This window comes from Protomyctophum bolini (assembly GCF_963924005.1).
Source record: "Protomyctophum bolini genome assembly, chromosome: 19".
Taxonomy (NCBI): domain Eukaryota; kingdom Metazoa; phylum Chordata; class Actinopteri; order Myctophiformes; family Myctophidae; genus Protomyctophum; species Protomyctophum bolini.
Genome location: NC_137880.1, coordinates 23,837,734 through 23,856,900, shown reverse-complemented (window position 1 = coordinate 23,856,900; position 19,167 = coordinate 23,837,734). Strand labels below are relative to the sequence as shown.

Genomic DNA, 19,167 nt, shown 5'->3' with positions numbered 1-19,167 from the left:
ATACAGCAGTATCCTATTCATAGCTCCAACCGAACACAAGCCTGTCTTAAAATGCATTTTAAGGAATTCATGCAGTCTGACTATGCATTTGCATTTCGTATTAACGCCAGGCAGAAAAGTAACATGAATATATATGAAGCATACCTTACCATCCACAAATCATATCGTCGAATTTGAGAGCGCACAGATCGAAGGTCGTTTCATAATCTATAGAATTCCCCCAATTTCGCTTCACCTTATTTCCAAGACAGACAGAGCGCGGAAAACAAGCACCAACGTCATGCTGTGAAAGTTGCCCTGTGCGTATGCGCGTCTGGACCATAGATAGGTCTGGACTGGTGGAGTTCTGTAGTGTTTGTTGCAGTCATAGACTCGTCACTCATACCATGCAGCGTCAAATCAAACAGAATTGATTATGTATGATGATAAGTGCCATTTAGCTTCCTTTTAGACGAGCATATGATTAGCCTATAGCCTATGATATCAATTGTAATGTAATTAGTCACATTCTTAACAAATACATCATGTTTTTCTGTCTGTCGTTGACTCGTTCTCGTTGCCAATTCGAGGCATATAAATAATGAGACATTTACCTGGTGCTGAAGGGACAGCTCCTTAACTTCAACTAACTTTTTTCCAAATTAAAATCCACTATTTACCTTTTATGTCAGAGACAATTAAATTCAGCAACTTAGCCTAGAATGTAACAAATTTAGTACAAAGCTTCTTTTCTTCCCATAAGATTTTATTTTATTTTTATATATATTATTTACTTGCTTTGGTTGATTTATTGATGTGGAAAGCAATTTCCAAATACAGTGCTTGATTGATAACATCTTAAATGTTGCGCGCTCTTAGACATACCATATTCAAATAATAATGCGCAACAGAAGTGCGTTTTGTTTTATTGATAATTGTCTTTTCTTTCGTAATTCCATTTGTAGTCAGGCGATCAGGACGGACGTCACCTCAATAGGTTTCGAGGACCCTCCCAGCCCAACCCAGCTTCGATGCAAACTAAACATAAACATAAACATTAGGGGATTATTAACTGTATTTGATTTCTTTCTAATTAATTTCTTTTAAAAAAAGGCTACTAAAATGCCCCTGTATGAAGGCTTGGGCAGTGGAGGAGAGAAGACTGCGGTCGTCATTGACTTGGGAGCCGCTTATACAAAGTGAGTAGCAACCGTTAGCTGTCCCTGCTAACAGAGCATGATGCTAATGTAAACAAGTTATTACTTAGGTGCTTAACATGTCAATTAATGCTAACGTTCCTTAATACTAGTAACGGATGTGTCCTGTGTTTACCCGAGGAATAATGGTGACATTTAGCTATAGATTACATTGTCATTAGTCCTCAGATAAATGGCAGAAAGCTGCCAGAATGTTGTCAGACAGAAAGCTTGAGCTAGCTAGCTAAATATTTTTTGTTATTTATTTATTACATAAAACACAACATTATACATGTTCAGACTTTATTGAAACATCAGCTTCATTGTTAGTTAGTAGACTTGAGTTTTGTCACATGAACATGATGGTTTAGCTCTGATTCAAAGCGTTAGGTCCAAAGCTAATGATGGGGCAAGAAATAGCATTTGTTTTCTTATAAAACAATCAGAATGCATGTACACTACAGTATGTAGATACAAATCTTTCTATTTCATATACTGTGTGTTCAAAATGACAATATATTATTGGGCCTTGTATATGAGAGTGTTAAAGGGCGAATAACATGAGACAGTTTGTTCAGCAATTAATAGTCAACACCTCCCTGAGGCAGGTCATGTGAAAATCCATGTGGTCTATTTGGGTTTTATCTGTGTTCATTGTTATAACACAGGCAGCTTTAGTAGATGGGCACTGATGAAGGCTGGATAGCCGAAACGTTTGTACCTGATGTAGAGTAGTATAATCCTGTTAAACCGATTCTTGGTGTGTGTGCGACCTCTTCACCTATTCTAGATGGGCACTAAAACATTAGATTCAAGATGTTTTATTTGTGACTCACATGCTCATAAAAGTACATGCTGTGAAATGCTGCTCAGTGCCCTTGTGGTTAGAGTGTTCACCCTGAGGTTGGAAGGTTGGGGTTCGATCCCCGGCTGGGTCATACCAAAGAATCTAAATATGGGACCCAGTGCCTCCCTGCTTGGCACGCAGCATCAAGGGTTGGATTGGGGGTAAGTCCCTGCGACATACTGACTGTACTAGCGTCAGTCCAGGGGGTGTACTTGTTCGTCAAGCTGTCTCACGGCTCACGCTACAGAAACAGGAGATACCGGTAGGCTCCTGCCCCATGGGCGTCATGGCTCGGCAAGGCTTACTCACTTTAGTGAAATGCTGGCCAAATACATCCTCGATATGAAAAAGTTTGAAAACCAATTAATCACTTCATCATTCAAGTAAAAGCAGATCTAAAAGCCCTGGTTTGTTTTTCTGACAGAGCTCCTTTTGTGTTGTAGATGTGGCTTTGCAGGGGAAACGGGTCCCAGGTTCATCATTCCAAGCGAGATCCAGAAGCCAGGGCAGAAACGGGTGAGATCTTAACTCCTTAAACTCTATATGGTTGACCGTCTAGGACAGTCGTTTTCAACCAGTGGTCCGGGGACCACCAGTGGTCCTTGAGGGGGTTCCAGGTGGTCCCCAACTAAATGATCGAGAGTTGGTAACAAAATGGACCCTTGGATCTTTAACTCTTGAGAGTGTAAAATGGTTTAATTTTACACTCCAGAGTTACATTATTGTTAAACATCTGCAATTTACAAGAAGTCTACACAATTAGAGAATGTAGAAGAATTGTTATTTTTATCAACATTCACCAAAAGCATGGAATTGTGGACAAAATCTTATCCAACGACAACAAAATATTCTTTAGTTTTGGATCTGAGAGGCTAGATCTTATCAAATGGTGGTCCGTGGCTCAAATGCTGAATAAATAATGGGCCTTGAAATGAAAAGGCTTGAAACCCACTGGTCTAGCACACTAGTCTGAGCCAGCCTCTAGGCACTATGATAGTGACTTTTCTGTTTTGACTCGATAATGGGCTTTGTTCTCACGATAATATAAATCTAATAAATGTTGTTTAAAAACAATCTTGTTTTAAAAAATCTGGGTTTCTGAACTTCCCACAGCCCTTAATGAGACACAGACTGAGTAGAACACAATTGTGGTATTTTATCATGAACATTAGTGAGGACCAATAAGATAAGTTGAAAAGTGGTGAAGTGGTCCTCCTGACATTGTTATGTTCTTCAGCCATATTGCACAAATGTATTTCATGCATGTTTCTATTGCAGGCCATCAAAGTAGTTCAGTACAACATCAACACAGAAGAACTGTATGTCAACCTCAAAGAGTTTATCCATATGCTATACTTCAGGTGAGTGAGTGCGTGTGTGTGCACGTGTGCCATGGATGAGTAGAAAATGCAACAAAAAAGGAAAACAGTCATTTCACTTAAGAAATGTATGTGTGCATTATGACCAAACTGCCTGAAATCTTAGAATACATGTGAAAAATAAGTAATGACTGTAATACCATGTATTTAATTATAACATCATTTTGTTAACTTTACTTCAGACTTTCCCAAAATTGGAGATTGCTTGAGTCATAGGTTTTGATTGATTGATTTATGTTTGTATTGGCAAAAATGCATATACATGAAGCTTGGAGTATTACGGACATACAGTGAAATAAAATCTAAAATAATAAATACATTGAGATTATAGTAATTTACAAATCAAAATTATTCCAAATAATTGTGCCTCAAGATGTGACTTTGGAAGTTGAAATTGACTGGCTGAGACTTATATTACGGAACAGGCACCTCTTGGTGAACCCTCGCGACAGAAGAGTGGTCATCATCGAGTCCATCCTTTGCCCGTCCCACTTCAGGGAGACCCTCACCAAAGTCTTCTTCAAGCAGTTTGAGGTAATGGGGCCCATGTTGAGCCTGCTTATGATGACATGATGTAAACATGTGATGTGACTAACTATAAAGTTGTACTTGGAAGTGTAGCAAATTACCCTTATTTCAAAGGAGAAGTCCACAGCCGGGTTTTATTGTGAACTAACATCCAGAATGCTATATTTGTGGAATAACATTTATAAACTGTTATTTCAGAGTGCTTAACTCATGCCAGCCTTACATTTAAGTTGCATATATACAGTATTATGCATATCACAACTTATTGATTAAATTTTTATACTGTATATGCAGAAAATGTACCATTTCAGTATTAACATAACCCTATGTACTTTGTCGTACAACGAATAACAAAAATAAACAACCTGGTGGAGTTTCCCTAACCGTCATAAAGCATCGTGAGCTTGTAAATTGGCTAATTTAGCTATTTTTGAAAAGTGCTGTTTCCACACTGGTGCTTTTAGACTTTCATTCTTTGTTTGGTGATACCACGCAGGTGCCCTCTGTGCTGTTTGCCCCCAGTCATCTGATGTCCATCATGACCCTGGGCATTAACTCTGCCCTGGTGATGGACTGTGGTTACACAGAGACACTGGTGCTGCCTGTATCCTTTACTCAGCGACTTGGACTGCAGAGGTCTTAAACAAGGGATTAAACGGGAGTACAAATTATTAGTTACAATTGGACCTTCTTTAAGTTCAGTACCATCATTCTTCTTCCCACTGTGTTTTTTCCCAGGGTATAGAACTTTAAAGAATTTTGTCCTGATTCTGAAGTTTTCATTTTTAAATGATGGTTTGGTAACTTAATGGATAGTTTAGTTCTATATCAGATTATTTAGGCTACTCCCTTAACTGTGACATCAGGTCTATGAGTGCACTCCTATTCTTCCGGCCTGGGAGGCCTTGCCTTTGGCTGGGAAATCCATCCATAAGTAAGTAACTTGTGAATTCTGTATATTTCAAGGGGATGCTACTGACTGAAGTTGATGTATATTGCTCCCAGTGAAGCGCGTGCCTTCATCTGACACATACAGTGTGTGACAGAAGACTTGGACATAGAGTACAACAGGACCTCTAGCTTTCATCTTTGTATTAACTGAACATCTTGTCACTGTATCATGAGGATTTCCACAGTGGCTCAGTCACTGACAATTATCCACACTTACTAGATGTTTCTGTTTGAAAACCTATAATCCTGCTACATTTTCCAATATCATCCACACTTTCTCTCTTATGATTAACACTGATGTGGAAGGGTATTATACTTATGTGGCTTCTACATATTTATAATTGTCTTTGGAAGAATCAATGGGGGTACTGAGTGCCAAACCTCAAATTAATAACTTTCAGTGTGTTCATACTAGGCAATCAGGCTTCTTATAAGCATATTGGCCGTGCCATGTACACACTACACACTGGCTCTGTCATAGAACGTATAGTGTGCAGACTGCATTTTCTGTGTTGTTGTGACCATGTACTATGATAGCATTTGTGCCTTTCAGCACAGACACGCGTAGGCACAGACAAAACGATCACAGTGACAGAAACATAGTCTAGATGTAGTCTCAATGCAGTCACCATGTAATCGCAACGTCCAGCAGCAAGTGGGTGCCAAATGCCAATGGAGCGAGTGCAGTGGTCGGGAGACGTGAAAAAGCTGTGAAGTTGAAGACCACCAAGCAAGCATGCTGCAGCGTTCTGGGTCAGTAGATGTTTGAGAGCACATGCCGGCAGACCCAGCAAAGAGAGTTGGATGGGCAGACTCCTTGGTGAGGAATGGTCTGATCTGATCCCCTGGAGGTTGTTAAGTGCTAACCCAGAGGATCGAGTTATCGCTTTGCCTTATAGGACAGTTGACTAATCCAGGACCACTCCCAGGCTCTTGGCAGTTTGAACAGGAAGTCACCAGGATGTTGTAGATGGAAATGGAAAGGGGGGACTTAGGTTTTAGTGTAAATGAAGCGTTAAACACTGAGGTTTTCTGTCTCATATTATAAATTCCTTGAAAGTCCTTAAGATGTGATTGTTTCCTGTCATGTGTGTTTCTTGTAGAGAATTAGATGGACTTCTGGTGGAGCAGTGCACAGTGGATACAGACGCCAGTAGTGGACAAAGTGTACCTACGGTTATTGGTAAGTTCTAGACAATGGGATTGATAGATGGACTGATTGATTTTAGGCACTAAAGCGTGGCCCATGGATCGTTCCAATCTATCGTGTGGGAAAATAAACATCTACGACAATTAATCTGTACAACAGCCATCCTGCCACTCTCTCCCTACTGATGCTGTAGTCTGCTGCCTCAGCATCACCATCAAAATGGAGGCTTACTAAACCACAAAGACTTGACTGCAGTAGTGGAATTATATGAGGATTACACTGACGTTGTCTTGTTTGGTTTTCAGTTACCTGTAGTTTCCTTTCTGTTCCTCAGGCTCCATTCCAGAGGAGATTGTGGAGGATATAAAGGGTAGGTTTTTTCTTATTTGATTATCTTTCCTTTACTGTGATTCCTGTAAGGACAACAAGTCACAAGCAATGTCTCACTGAAAGCTAAGCTAAGCCTCTTTTTTTAAATTGTCTTTATTTTTTATTCATTGCCAAATCAACTATTCACTTTTTCTGGTTATTTCTTGACTGCATTGCATTGCATTGCATGCATTTGAATTTGTAATTGAACTGTGTATTTTCTGTTTGTATGTCTTTGAAGCACTTTGCAGACTTGATTTTGAAAATTCTGCAATAGAAATAAAGTTTAAAGTTGATCATTTAACATAACATTTCAGCATTGTAACTGTCTGTTGTGTTTTTCTGCTTACAGTCAGAACATGCTTTGTCAGTGACCTACAGAGAGGCCTCAAGATACAAGAAGCCAAATTTAACTTGGATGGTACAGCTGAAGTAAGTGCACACTCGATGGGCTTTTTTACGCAATGTGTATGTGATCAGATTTGCGTTCAAGTGCTTGTACACTGTACAGCTGTTTCCAAGTGCAGTCTGATTCATCGTTCTTTTTTTTCTTTTTGATTGATTTTTTTGGTTTTTCGGCCTTTATTGATAAATAAGTGAAGTGAGGATTGAGAGGAAAGAGGAGAGAGGGACAGGGGGAGACATGAAGCAAAGGTCGTCATGAACAGGACTCGAACACGCGACACGCTGTCAGGCCAGAGCCTATATGTGGCATGCGCCTGGACCACTAGGGCAGCAGGCGCACATTCATCGTTCTTAACAGAATTTGTTCATTGGTACACACAAAACTGCTTGTGTATGCATTGAGAAATGTGTGAAGGCACTTAGGGTGGATTCAGACTCAATCTGATTGATTCGAACCGTTCCCGAATATGATTGCCTGGTGGCCGCTGGCCAGCATTCACATTGGCCAAGATTCTTCCCTACCCAAGTACACTTAATTCAACTGCAATGGTACTTATGTGCCTCAGAGGGGCGCTGTGGACTATGGGGCTTTGGGAGACAGAGAATGTCATTTGTCAGAGTTTAGAGCGAATAATAAAGTTTGGCTGTGTTCCTGACGTTTTGAGGTATCATAATAACAACAATACACAACCAAAGCATACATGTGTGCTGACGGTCTTTGAAACATCGCAATGTAACGTCATCTGTAATTATCATATGACAGTGATGTCACTGACACATCCGTGGTATCTTAACAGTGACGTCACGGACTAATGTCCTAGCAGCAGCGCTCACTACACATTTTGTTTATGTTTATTTCACTGCTCGTGCTACTCAAACACTAGCGGGTTGAAGAGGACGTTACATTGTATTGAGAGCAATACTTAAAAACACCAGATCTACAATCTACAATGTGTCATGATGCAAAGCCTTGTCAGTTTGTAGATCTGTTCTGTTTGGCGAGCGATACCGTTGTACTACCGACCGGGTATAATTAGGTTTCCCTCTTCTTGTTGCACATGACCCTATCTTTGGTCTGCATGTTATGGGTCTAGCAATTTGATACGCTAGTGCTTGCACACAAATCAAAGCTGTGTACATTTCATGAATCAGACGTCTGCCGTCTTGGGAAAAGCATTTACAGCAATACGCAAATTGAATTGTGGTATCATAAATGAGGACATTGGGCAAATGAGTATAGTTGGCTAATATGCTCAAAGTAGCTGAACACATAGTAAAAGTATTCATCCGTTTTCCTTTCAATGCATTTTTGTCTGGATTTTAATTAAACGTATTTACCTTTTTTATGCACATGTAGCGCCCGGCCGCGCCCCCTGATGTTGACTACCCGTTGGATGGGGAGAAGATCCTGCATGTCAAGGGATCAATCAGGTAGCTGAACAACATACTGTAAAAGAGTATGATAATACGTAACTAGAAAGAGGCAATTCTGGGAAATTGCAAAGTGTGATTGCCTACATCGCAGCCGTCGAAAATGGAATCGCTTTTCGCTCCGCGTTGATTAAGCCACCCTCGACACGTGATTCAGATTTGGGATGGATCGGACATTCCGTGCGTGAGTTGTGGCGTTTTTCGTAAAATAGGCCCCTCCCACTAACTTCGGAAGACGATTACGGCCGAACGATACAGAAAATCTAAATTCTGACTGTGCTGTTTTAATCGGATAGGTCCGGAGATCATGTGTACCGATTTTTGTGAGATTTGGACAAAATCTGTAGGAGGAGGAGCAAAAAGTGTTTTTTGAACAAAATTCAAAATGGCGGGAAATCTATCTAGACGCAAATGGGCGTGGCCTATATGGGGAGATGCGTCATGACCCAAGGAATCCAGGGGAAAAAACATTTTGATTTTACGACCTACGGTTCAAGAGTTATACCCAAAAATGTAAAGTTGGCTGTTATAGCGCCACCATGAGGCCGACCGGTATACTTCTAAGGTAATTCATTTTTAGTAATTATTATGAATCTCTCCTCCAAGTCTTGTAAGTATAGCCCTTACGGTCTCAGAGGAAAAAATACTTGAAAGTGAGTTTTTGCATTTTCCCATTTTCCCATTCATGTCTATGTGGAAATTCTAATTAATTCATATCAATTAAATTATCCAACAAATGTCTTAGCAAAATACAAGCACACGATTCCCGATGTAGCCCAGACAGACAAAAACTGTGGGAGGAGTAGCACGTCAAAATAAACAGAGCAGTAAAACAATAGTATGATTGCCCTCAGGGCATATGCAGTAGTTGAAGGTGGTCTCTTCTATAGAGGAAGCCTGGTATCGGACACCTACTAGTTGAAAAGTAGTATTGTCTGAAGCTCAAAAGCACAATATCTCGCCTGGCCAAGCAGGGAAATATCTCACAGGATGACTGGTAGAAATGTACTCGTGCTAGAGATCGGGTTCGAATTCCAAGATACTGTAGGTAGGACATAAAAGTTAAAAATTTCAACTTTAACCCATTTTGGGCGGGAACCCCTTTTGGTGTTAGCATTATGTTATGCTTTAGCTATTGAAAAATAACAGATCTACAAGCTCAGAACGAACGACTGACATAGAATACATTTTTAGAATCTGATCTCAGGTCAAAACTGGGAATGATCAGTAGACTGCCTCAATTAAGAGATTAGCTTTTGCTTTGTAAAAATGACATAACTGGTCATTAGGGTAATATTTCGTCTCGGGGACATTGCTTGCCTTTACTGTCCTCTGTTCAGTAGCAGACCTAATAAAATGAGCTGGCCAGTTTAATGTGATTACTATCAGCCTTTAGTTCCGTCTGCTGTTGCTAATTAGGTTGTCTTCTTCCAGGGACTCTGTGATGGAGATGCTCTTCGAGCAGGACAACGAGGAGAAGAGCGTGGCCTCGCTGATACTTGATGCCTTGGTGAAGGTAGATGAGAGCTGATGCATTTCTTGTTGTGATTTGGATTGTGGAATGACAGGAGGCATGAGTGTGTGGGTCAAATAGATTTTATATATATTAGGGTTGTCCCGATCGGGAGATCAGAAATCTGCTCCGATCACATGATTTTCAAAATATCAGAATCGGGGAGAAAAGATCGGATTTTTTATTGTCTAATGTAAATCTCAAAAACAACAGACCTGTATAACGTCTCTGTCGGGTGGAAAAATGTCCAAAGTCCCGAACTGTTACTTTTCAAGATATGCAAATTCAATAGTGAGCAGACCATAAGCTTTTTAAAATATGTCGCTTCGTACAGCTTTTCAAGCTTCCTAGTTAAAATATGGAGATAAGAGTTTCCTGCCCGACAGCAACGCTAACCACGCTGCCAACACAGAGCAATGGAAGCTCCAGTGAGATGCATGTGGTACCATGGGTCATACCAGGACAAACTAATCAGTCTCCATAAACATGACAGCACAGAGCTGTCACACTGATGCATTGCTTGGGCAGTTACAAGGCTCTAAACAAAAGCCTTGTATCTCTGCCTTGTACTGAGCCTGCTCTTTGTGTCAGTATTTACATATGTGTGTTTAAATTTCGCCCCACACAAGTATGTCATCTCATTGCTTACACATAAAGATAAATGATTTTAACCTAATTGAAAAACATGCTTGTGAGCAGATGTTTTGGCTCAACCCGCACAGGAGTCAGGACACATTGTTATATCAAGTGCATTCAGTACACAATGTACTGTATATATCTTCAGACGGGAGGACACAATGTACACAGTACACATAATGAGACGATCTGAGATCTCCGCCTACTGCTGATACGTCTGGGGGCAATCTAAATTCAATGTATAGATGGAGTAGAACAGTGGCAGCCACTGACAAACTTATACCTACTGCTTTGAAAGATATATCACGGTGGCATAGTCGGTAGTGCTGTCTCCTCACAGCTAGAAGGTCCTGTGTTCGATTCCCGCTGGGGACGCTGACCAGCCGGGGCGCCTGATGGAGCGGAAAGGAACTGGTTGCACTACGTCCAGCCAGGGAAACTCCCCCCCTGTCCGGTGAAAAGGAACTGGTTGCACTACGTCCAGCCAGGGAAACTCCCCCCTGTCCGGTGAAAAGGAACTGGTTGTACTACGTCCAGCCAGGGAAACTCCCCCCTGTCCGGTGAAAAGGAACTGGTTGCACTACGTCCAGCCAGGGAAACTCCCCCCTGTCCGGTGAAAAGGAACTGGTTGCACTACGTCCAGCCAGGGAAACCCCCCCCCTGTCCGGTGAAAAGGATCTGGTTGCACTACGTCCAACCAGGGAAACTCCCCCCTGTCCGGTGAAAAGGAACTGGTTGCACTACGTCCAACCAGGGAAACTCCCCCCTGTCCGGTGAAAAGGAACTGGTTGCACTACGTCCAGCCTGGGAAACTCCCCCCTGTCCGGTGAAAAGGAACTGTTTGCACTACGTCCAACCAGGGAAACTCCCCCCTGTCCGGTGAAAAGGAACTGGTTGCACTACGTCCAACCAGGGAAACTCCCCCCTGTCCGGTGAAAAGGAACTGGTTGCACTACGTCCAACCAGGGAAACTCCCCCCTGTCCGGTGAAAAGGAGCAACTTGGACACTCGTGCGTGAAGGAAAGGAAGCATGAGTTCAAGTCCGTTGCTCTCCCCAGGTTGGCAGAGGGTGTGTAGCAGCCCAGGATCACATTAGTTAATTGACACAGGGGTGAAAAAGGGGTTACAAAATCGTGGGATAACATTTTTAATTTAAAGAAACGTATATCACTGTCCTTTATGCTTAATTTACACAAGTAACTATGCCGGTGTGGCATAGCAAAAATAGATTATTTTCACTATATAATGGTGTCAGGCTCAAGTGGTTAAGAGAGATAATCAAAAAGCCTAATTTGTCACACAGAGGTGTTGCTTTCCATTATATTTCTGCAAGCTACACTGTTGTGCGACAAATTATAAGTTTGGCTGTAGTGCACTTGGAATAGCTCTACTACTCACTGCAAACTAATTAAGCTAGCAAGATGTACTGTAGCTGCAGCTTTGTTTTTACTGACTTGGTGAGCGATGGGCCACTGCACATATTGGACAACTGAATTAAAACTTGAAACACATTGCTGTGCTGAACAAATAAATAATTTGGTAATTATGACGATGCTTTACTATTTGCCAGGCCTCCTTGTAGATCTGCTATTTTTGAAGATTTTGCATTTGTCTTTATACCTAACATTGTTTGCCTATAATGATATGCCCAAATTGAGGATGCCAGGATGAAAGTGGGTAAAAGCACACTATGTACCTCACATATTCTTTACAAGTTTGGCTTTAGTCCACTCGGAATAGGGCTACTACTCACTGCAAGCCAATGAAGCTATACAAGATGTACTGTACTTTACGCTCCACAAGATCAGTGCTGAGACACAGAATCCCTCCTGAAGCATCAGTTCTGTTCACTAGGGAAGGTACTGCATGGACCCTCATTTATCACAGCTGGTTTGTACCTAAGCCGGGACTTTCAGATGGCTAGACGGTGCATGGCTGTTAGTTCAGGTCCGTCTGTACTCATAAAGCATCAGTGTTCCTGTTTTATACTTCAGCATACGGTGGTGTTGAATAGCAATTGACGATCTACAATCTCTTGGTGCGTTGCATTGTGAGCTTGTAGATTACATAATTTCAAAACATTTGGAAATCTTTGACAATGACTTGCCCAAAATAGGGATGTTACGTGGTTAATACTAGTGGCTGTTTAGGTAAACCTCAGTTCTCCTAACAGAATGGTTACCGGTATGTCAAAATTTGTGTTACATAATACTGTAAAAAAAATAAAAAATGTGTCCAAACTTGTCATTGTCAAATTAGTTTGGATCAAGAAAGCTGAAGACAAACACTCTGGACAATCTGAGATTGCATAACATTCCCTTTGTTTATCACCTTAGCAAATATCTGAGTCGGTTTGTCTCTGTCTTGTGTTTGTGTGTTTTGTGCACGTGTGTGTGTGTGTGTGTGTGTCTTCATCCCCGCAGTGCCCCATTGACACCCGTAAGGTTCTGTCTGAGAACCTGGTGGTGATTGGAGGCACAGCCATGCTGCCAGGCTTCTTGCACCGCCTGCTGGCTGAGATACGCCTCCTGGTGGAGAAACCCAAGTACTGCAATGTCCTTGCTACCAAGAGCTTCCGTCTGCACTCCCCGCCCGCCAAGCCCAACTGCACTGCCTGGCTCGGAGGTAAGCAGAATTTGATATTCAAAGTGCTGTACATTGAAAAAGAGAAATTAAATAAAGTCCAGACTAACAACATGAAGCAATAACTATAGACATAATGTCATTAATAATATAGATGCGATTCAAAATAAACTGTACATCAAGGAAGGACAGTGCTTTGGGTTTAAGAAGGCAAAATTAAATATTATGCCAGTAAAAAGGTGGTATTTGTATTTCTTATTAAAGAGATATGGTCAGGTGATCCACAGTTTTGTGGCACAGTTAGTAGAGAAAGGTCCTTGTGCACACCTACAAGGACAGGTGCGTAGGAGCCGGCAGATCCAGGAGATACCTGATGAAGGTCGTTTAGACTGAAACGTTGTCACTCTGAATAATCTATAAGTGCTCTATAAGTGAAGACGGTGAGCGGGACCCTTTTCTTCTCATGATTGACATAGTTAGTGAAAGCTGCATCAGCAGTATTGTTCGGGTTTGGTTTTGAGAATTTGGTACAACCTAGAGTACAGGATCTTAAGTTTAAGGAATGTAGTAATTAATGTAAGGAAAACCGAGGTGATTGTGGTGGCTCCCAGGTCTATGGGTGAATAGAATACACCATAATCACAACATCATACATATCTAGGAGTACGAATTGATTGTGAAATGACCTGGCGCAGTCACCATTGGGCAGGCAAAGAAAGTTGTGCATGCTGTACTATACCCTGAGTACTGTATGGACCCTTTTCCACCATAAGAACTTTGGTTCTAGAAGTGGTTCTGTTCTAGATTCTTGGAACCATGGTGCTTTCACAGAACTTTTTGGGTTCTGAACCAATTCATTTCCAGTGGACCTGGTTCAATATTAGGTGGGAAAAAATAACTGAACAGGTTGGAAGGAAAAGGGTCCGTCAGGGAGAAGATATAGATGGGGTCACTGCCTGGAGCTATAATAGGTTCAAGCGCTCATTTGTCCCTCTGTCAATCACACTCCTGAATGGACTCCTTTTGGAGGGCAGACAGTGGGGTTGACGGTTTTAAGGTGGTGCTAAGGTGTTGCTCTTGATGCATTAGCTATGTTAGCTGGGGTGATATATTATGCTGGAGGGTAATTTATTGGCCTTAATGACTGTTATTATTGTATGTGGCATTGTGTGTGTTCATCGACTGCCACTATTGCATAACAACGCCTATGTAAAGTGTCCAGCGATCTTATTTTAATTCACCCGTAAACCGTAACATAAATTTTATAAGCGCAAGCCGCTTCAGTTATGGGCCGTGAATAAAGCCTGTTTAGATAAATGCATTTGAAAGAATCTGTTTACGCGGAGGTGGACTTTTTCACTTCCGGTTCATTTCCTGTTTTCTCGATCGCCTAGCAACCGAGACGAGAGTTATTCATACGGGGGTGAAGAGCAAGATCTAACTTAATCAATGGAAAAATAAAAAAATATGTGTTTTACGGGATCCGATGGTAATTCCGACGGAGCATTAGTCTGACATGCTGGAACAACGGTCGGACTAGCGCTCGAACATGTGCTGCTCCCGGGCTTGCAGTTATGGTTAGCTTAGGGTTTGAGGTAGGTTGTCGGTCTAATGACCGACGGACCAATAATGATATCGGAACTAAAGCCTGTACCCTATTTTACGTCATTGACAAGGTGGACCTCAGAGCTTTCTGACGTATATTTTCGTCATTGACAGAGAATGAGTTGCGTAAGTATCCTTCAACCTTGATCTATGCCAGGGGTGGGCACCTTTTAGTTTTTTCTAGAAAAAAATATTTGGTAAGTATGACGTTGCTTTACTAAGATTTATTTTATTTATTTATTTATTAGATTTATTTTTAAACCTAAAAATGTTTGCCTATAATGATATGCCCAAAATAAGGATGCCAGGGTGAAAGTGGGTAAAAGCACACCATGTACCTCCTATAGTCTTTACAACCTCTTAAATTCCATGCAAGTATTTGTCCTCATAAAGACACATGGAGTGACTCACCGGAAGAACGTTATCCTAAACAGAGTTATTTATTGACATGTCGTCTTCTGCATTTACCAAACATAAAAGAATACTGGAATACACTCTGTTCTTCTCTTCCCTGTACAGGAGCCATCTTCGGAGCTCTGCAGGACATCCTGGGCAGCAGGTCTGTGTCTCGGGATTATTACAACCAGACGGGTCGCATCCCGGACTGGTGCTGCCTCAGCTCGCCTCCACCCGAGTCTGTCTACGAAGCGGGGAAGACCCCGCCTCCGCTCATGAAGAGAGCCTTCTCCACAGAGAAATAGACTTTTAACTCGCCACCCTAACCGTAGGAATCTATGGCACTTCATGGATAGTCTGTTCCTAGCATCAGATGACCATTCATTAATTCATGTGTAATGGTTTCTCTCCCAAGGTTCTCCCATGTGCACACATATCTACTAATATCCACTTATCTTGGACTGCGTATTGTTGGATGGTGTCAAATGAAAATAATTGTTAGGAAAACAGTTGTTTTAACCATGTGAATTAATGGGTTAGGGCCTTACCCATTCACCTGTTGCATTGGGCCACTGGTTCTCAATGTGTGGTTCGCGGACCAGCAGGTCATCACGTTGCGACATGAACCTCTAGGTCGGCAATTTCCGTGATTTTGGAAAAATAAATTAAAGAAAAAATTAGCTTAATTAGTGTTTACATTAAGAGGTTAAATGGTCTTGACCCATTCCATTTTCTGAGCAAAAGAGAGGAATTTGATTCAGTCATGGCATATATGGTGCTGCGTTGAAACGTTCCCTATCATGCATCAGTTCACTGTACATACAGGAGAGCAGTGGTTTCCCAAAGGTTGTGATTGAGGTCTAGAGACCTGGTTGGGTGGTGCTGAATGCACCTCCCATGCACACTCTTTCAACAAGGGTTAAATGTTTAGCTTATTTATTGTTTTGTGTTTTTTTTTATCATGCCAACTATACAGATTAGTTATTAAGAAATTCGGGAGCCAACTCCATATCAATCCTGTAAGACTCACTACTGTAACTCAAACTATTACAAAATAAATGATTCTGTAATTCACCAAAGCTAAATTTGAATCTGAAATGAATGCCACCTGTTTACTTTTACCTTTTTTTTTCACCTTTACTTTTACTGTCAAGCTTTTATGTATCTTGTTCCTCTTTGTTCCACGCTCTTCCCAAGGCTGTCTCATAGTTGTGTCCCTTCATTTTTAAAGAATGCTTATTAAAGAGTGATTATTATTATTATTTATTTTTTAGAAATGAGTGCTGGATTTACCCAGACATCACTCATGGGTGCAGAAACTTACTCACTTTGAACAGTATTCCCTGCTGTCCACTAGTGCAGTGTAGCTGCAGCATTCCAGGGAATACCCTCTGTGGTTTAAAGGAAAATAGAATGGAATGTAAGGATTCGTTAAGGAGGTTGATTTGATGAACTCTCACAGTATTTCTCCAATGTCGTGTGTGTGTGTGTGTGTGTGTGTGTGTGTGTGTGTGTGTGTGAGAGAGAAATCAACTTATTGGTAAAATGTTGGCCTACCTGTGTACTTGGCATTGGCAACTAAAGCAACACACAGCACATCCTAGCATCCCGACCTGAGGGGGGAAACATTATGCAAAGAATAGCTGATCTACAAGCTCGTTCAGCTATTTTCTGCAAAGACATTTGTTGAGGGAAAATCTGAGGTCGACCAAGTATAGACCCCTGGGGACCGCGGTCAACTAAGTACATCAAATAGGGTCAACACAACACAGTGGTAGCTATGAGCTATAGGGATAAGTCTGGGAGAAGTTTGTACTGCTCACAGGCATAAACAAATGTAATAATTTAATGGAAGAGAGCTGAGATAGATTACCGCCTTGTGGTGGATGAGAGATGTACACCTCTGTCTTTATTTCGCCTGCATCCTTCTCTCTCTTTCTCTTCTATTGCCTTTCCATATACCACACTTTCCAAAACATCATCTCCATAGATTCTTTCTCTCACCAACAAACTTTTTACTTGAAGCAGTAAACCAAACAGATGGTGAGGATCTCACGTCAAACAGCTTCCCTGGAGGATTCATGTCCATGCTGAGAGAATTCTGAGGCCCTGCTGTCAGACAACATGATCCCAGGCCAGCATCACTCATCTCTGAGAGGGAGGTAAAGTTTTTCACCATCACAACTTTTTGTATTTACTAATTACTACTTCTGTTGAATCAGATTGCACAATTTCAAATTGTAGACTGCGCAATGAGTTCAGACATACAGCCCATAGAGTGGCTACAGTCCTAGTGTATTCTCAAAATCTGAAACCATTTATTGTCAACTATGCAAGGAATTTGCCATGATGGTACAAGGTGCACAACACAGGTCTCCCAATCTGTGCAAAACAACATTGCAGAACCGTAGACTATGCGGAACATGTATTCAGACGGTGTTGTAGACAGCGGTTGCACTGTAAAAGACTCCAGGCTGAGTCATAGTTTGAGTGATTGATGTGAGTGGCAGACAGATCAATGCAGAGATCTTCCACAGATGACCTTCCCAGCGTATGATCTTATGAGGGAAAGTGAGAGACTTCAGACCAACCCATGGCCCGAGGCCCAGTGACTAAGAGAGTGACTTGAATGCCAGACAGAAAGGCCACACTCCCTTAGGATGTGACCCTCATGCAACCACATCTGAGACGATGGGAGGGGACCCAGAGTACCCAGAGAGAGGGCCCTGCCTCCTGCTGCTGTTGCTCTGCTTAAGGGGAACCCCCAGTACCCGTCCCTCTTCTTTATCTCCCGACGGGCCTGAGGGCTCGCACTGGGACCTGAGCATCTTCTCGGTTCCCAGGCACAGGAAGAAGCAGCTGTCTGTCTGTCTGTCTGCCTGACCCCTGCCTGTGGGACCCTACGAGTGGGAGTGGGGACTCCTGAAAGTAAACGAGGCCTGCATGTCCCTTAGTTTAGGCCACTGTTTCCCGCGGACCAATTGTTATGGGTTGAGAGTAAATACCGGTATCTCCTTTTCCGTTTTAAATATATATACAAGATTTGTTTTTAAAGTTTAAACAAAGAAATCACAACTTTTCATCAATTAAAAACGATCTGCTATTCTCACTAGATTGAGTCCCGGGCAAACGTTTAATTTCTCTTTTGGGTCTTGAGCTAAAATGTTTGGGAACCACTGGGTTCTACTGAGAGACGATAGTTTGAATGTCGGGGTTATATAGTACACCAGTAGGGATGTTGCATTTTCTTGGCCGTGAAGATTTGTCAACTTGCAAACACGCACACACCACACCACATCTGCATGTATGACTTCTCACATGCCCTATTCATTATTTATAAATTCATCAAAGTCATGTGCAAGGTTAGGAAAATATGGCACCTAAAAACAACAGATCTGCAAACTAACAATGCATTGTGAAGCAACATATTGTTAGCTTGTCGATCTGTTCTTTTTTGCAAGCAAAACAGTCCGCCACCCTACAGTATATAAATGAGGCTTAAAAAGGCCAAGTATCGCAGTCAGTGTGTGGGGGGCCTGGCATCATCCGTCTACGTTATCTTCTCTGCAGACGCTGTTTTATAAAACACACCAGCCCTAATTGGTCTGTAAATCACCAAGGCTGTAAAAACACATCTGAGACCTTTGTAATAAATGTACGATGGGGGTTGGCACTGCCTTACTTATGAGTCGTGTGCTGTGAGCTGAACCAACATGGCTATTCCATAATAAGGAGTGGCACTCACATGAAGCACCTGGTTGTAATAAAGAACATCGTCGAGAGTTGGCATCGGGTGCTTGACTGTAAATCAGAGTGGACTCCGCTGGACCTGTCCTGGACCAATGCCCAGTTTGCAGAAAAAGATAAAAATTAACCACAATGATGCCAATGACTTATAAATGGGGTGAATGTACTTATTATGTAAGTAAATCATATAGAGCAGTGTTTTGTCAGTGACAAAAAGTTAAAATAAAATCCATCACTAATGATGGTATCGGCATATGACTAAATTAAAGTGGAACAATGCCCTTTTTTCACCACAATGAGTCCAATATGTAGCTATATAATGTAAGTCAATCATGTAAAGGAACGTTTTGTCAAAGGCATAATAATAAAATAGACCATCATCACTAATGAAGGCAGACATGTTATCTTTTGCGAACATGACAGTGCATAAACACAGCTTAGTCAGGAATGAA

General features: G+C 41.6%; 1 protein-coding gene across 1 annotated transcript; it reads left to right on the top strand.

The window, feature by feature from the left end:
• Positions 1–986: 986 nt before the first annotated feature.
• actr10 (actin related protein 10) lies at positions 987–16,218 on the top strand. Its single transcript, XM_080790848.1, has 13 exons — positions 987–1,178; positions 2,466–2,538; positions 3,301–3,383; positions 3,827–3,935; positions 4,426–4,533; positions 4,796–4,863; positions 5,984–6,063; positions 6,365–6,400; positions 6,752–6,831; positions 8,162–8,235; positions 9,670–9,751; positions 12,808–13,009; positions 15,092–16,218. The coding sequence occupies exons 1-13, from the start codon at positions 1,102–1,104 to the stop codon at positions 15,271–15,273; spliced, it is 1,254 nt and encodes a 417-aa protein (XP_080646974.1). The 5' UTR covers positions 987–1,101; the 3' UTR covers positions 15,274–16,218.
• The last annotated feature ends 2,949 nt before the right edge of the window (positions 16,219–19,167 follow it).

What these genes read in the sequence shown, in the direction of transcription:
- actr10 (XM_080790848.1), top strand. Translation starts at nt 1,102, where the DNA reads ATGCCCCTGTATGAAGGCTTGGGCAGTGGAGGAGAGAAGACTGCGGTC. An exon ending in CAGAGACACTGGTGCTGCCT is followed by an intron (nt 4,534 to 4,795) that starts GTATCCTTTACT and finishes CTGTGACATCAG; the next exon opens with GTCTATGAGTGCACTCCTAT. An exon ending in GATTGTGGAGGATATAAAGG is followed by an intron (nt 6,401 to 6,751) that starts GTAGGTTTTTTC and finishes TTCTGCTTACAG; the next exon opens with TCAGAACATGCTTTGTCAGT.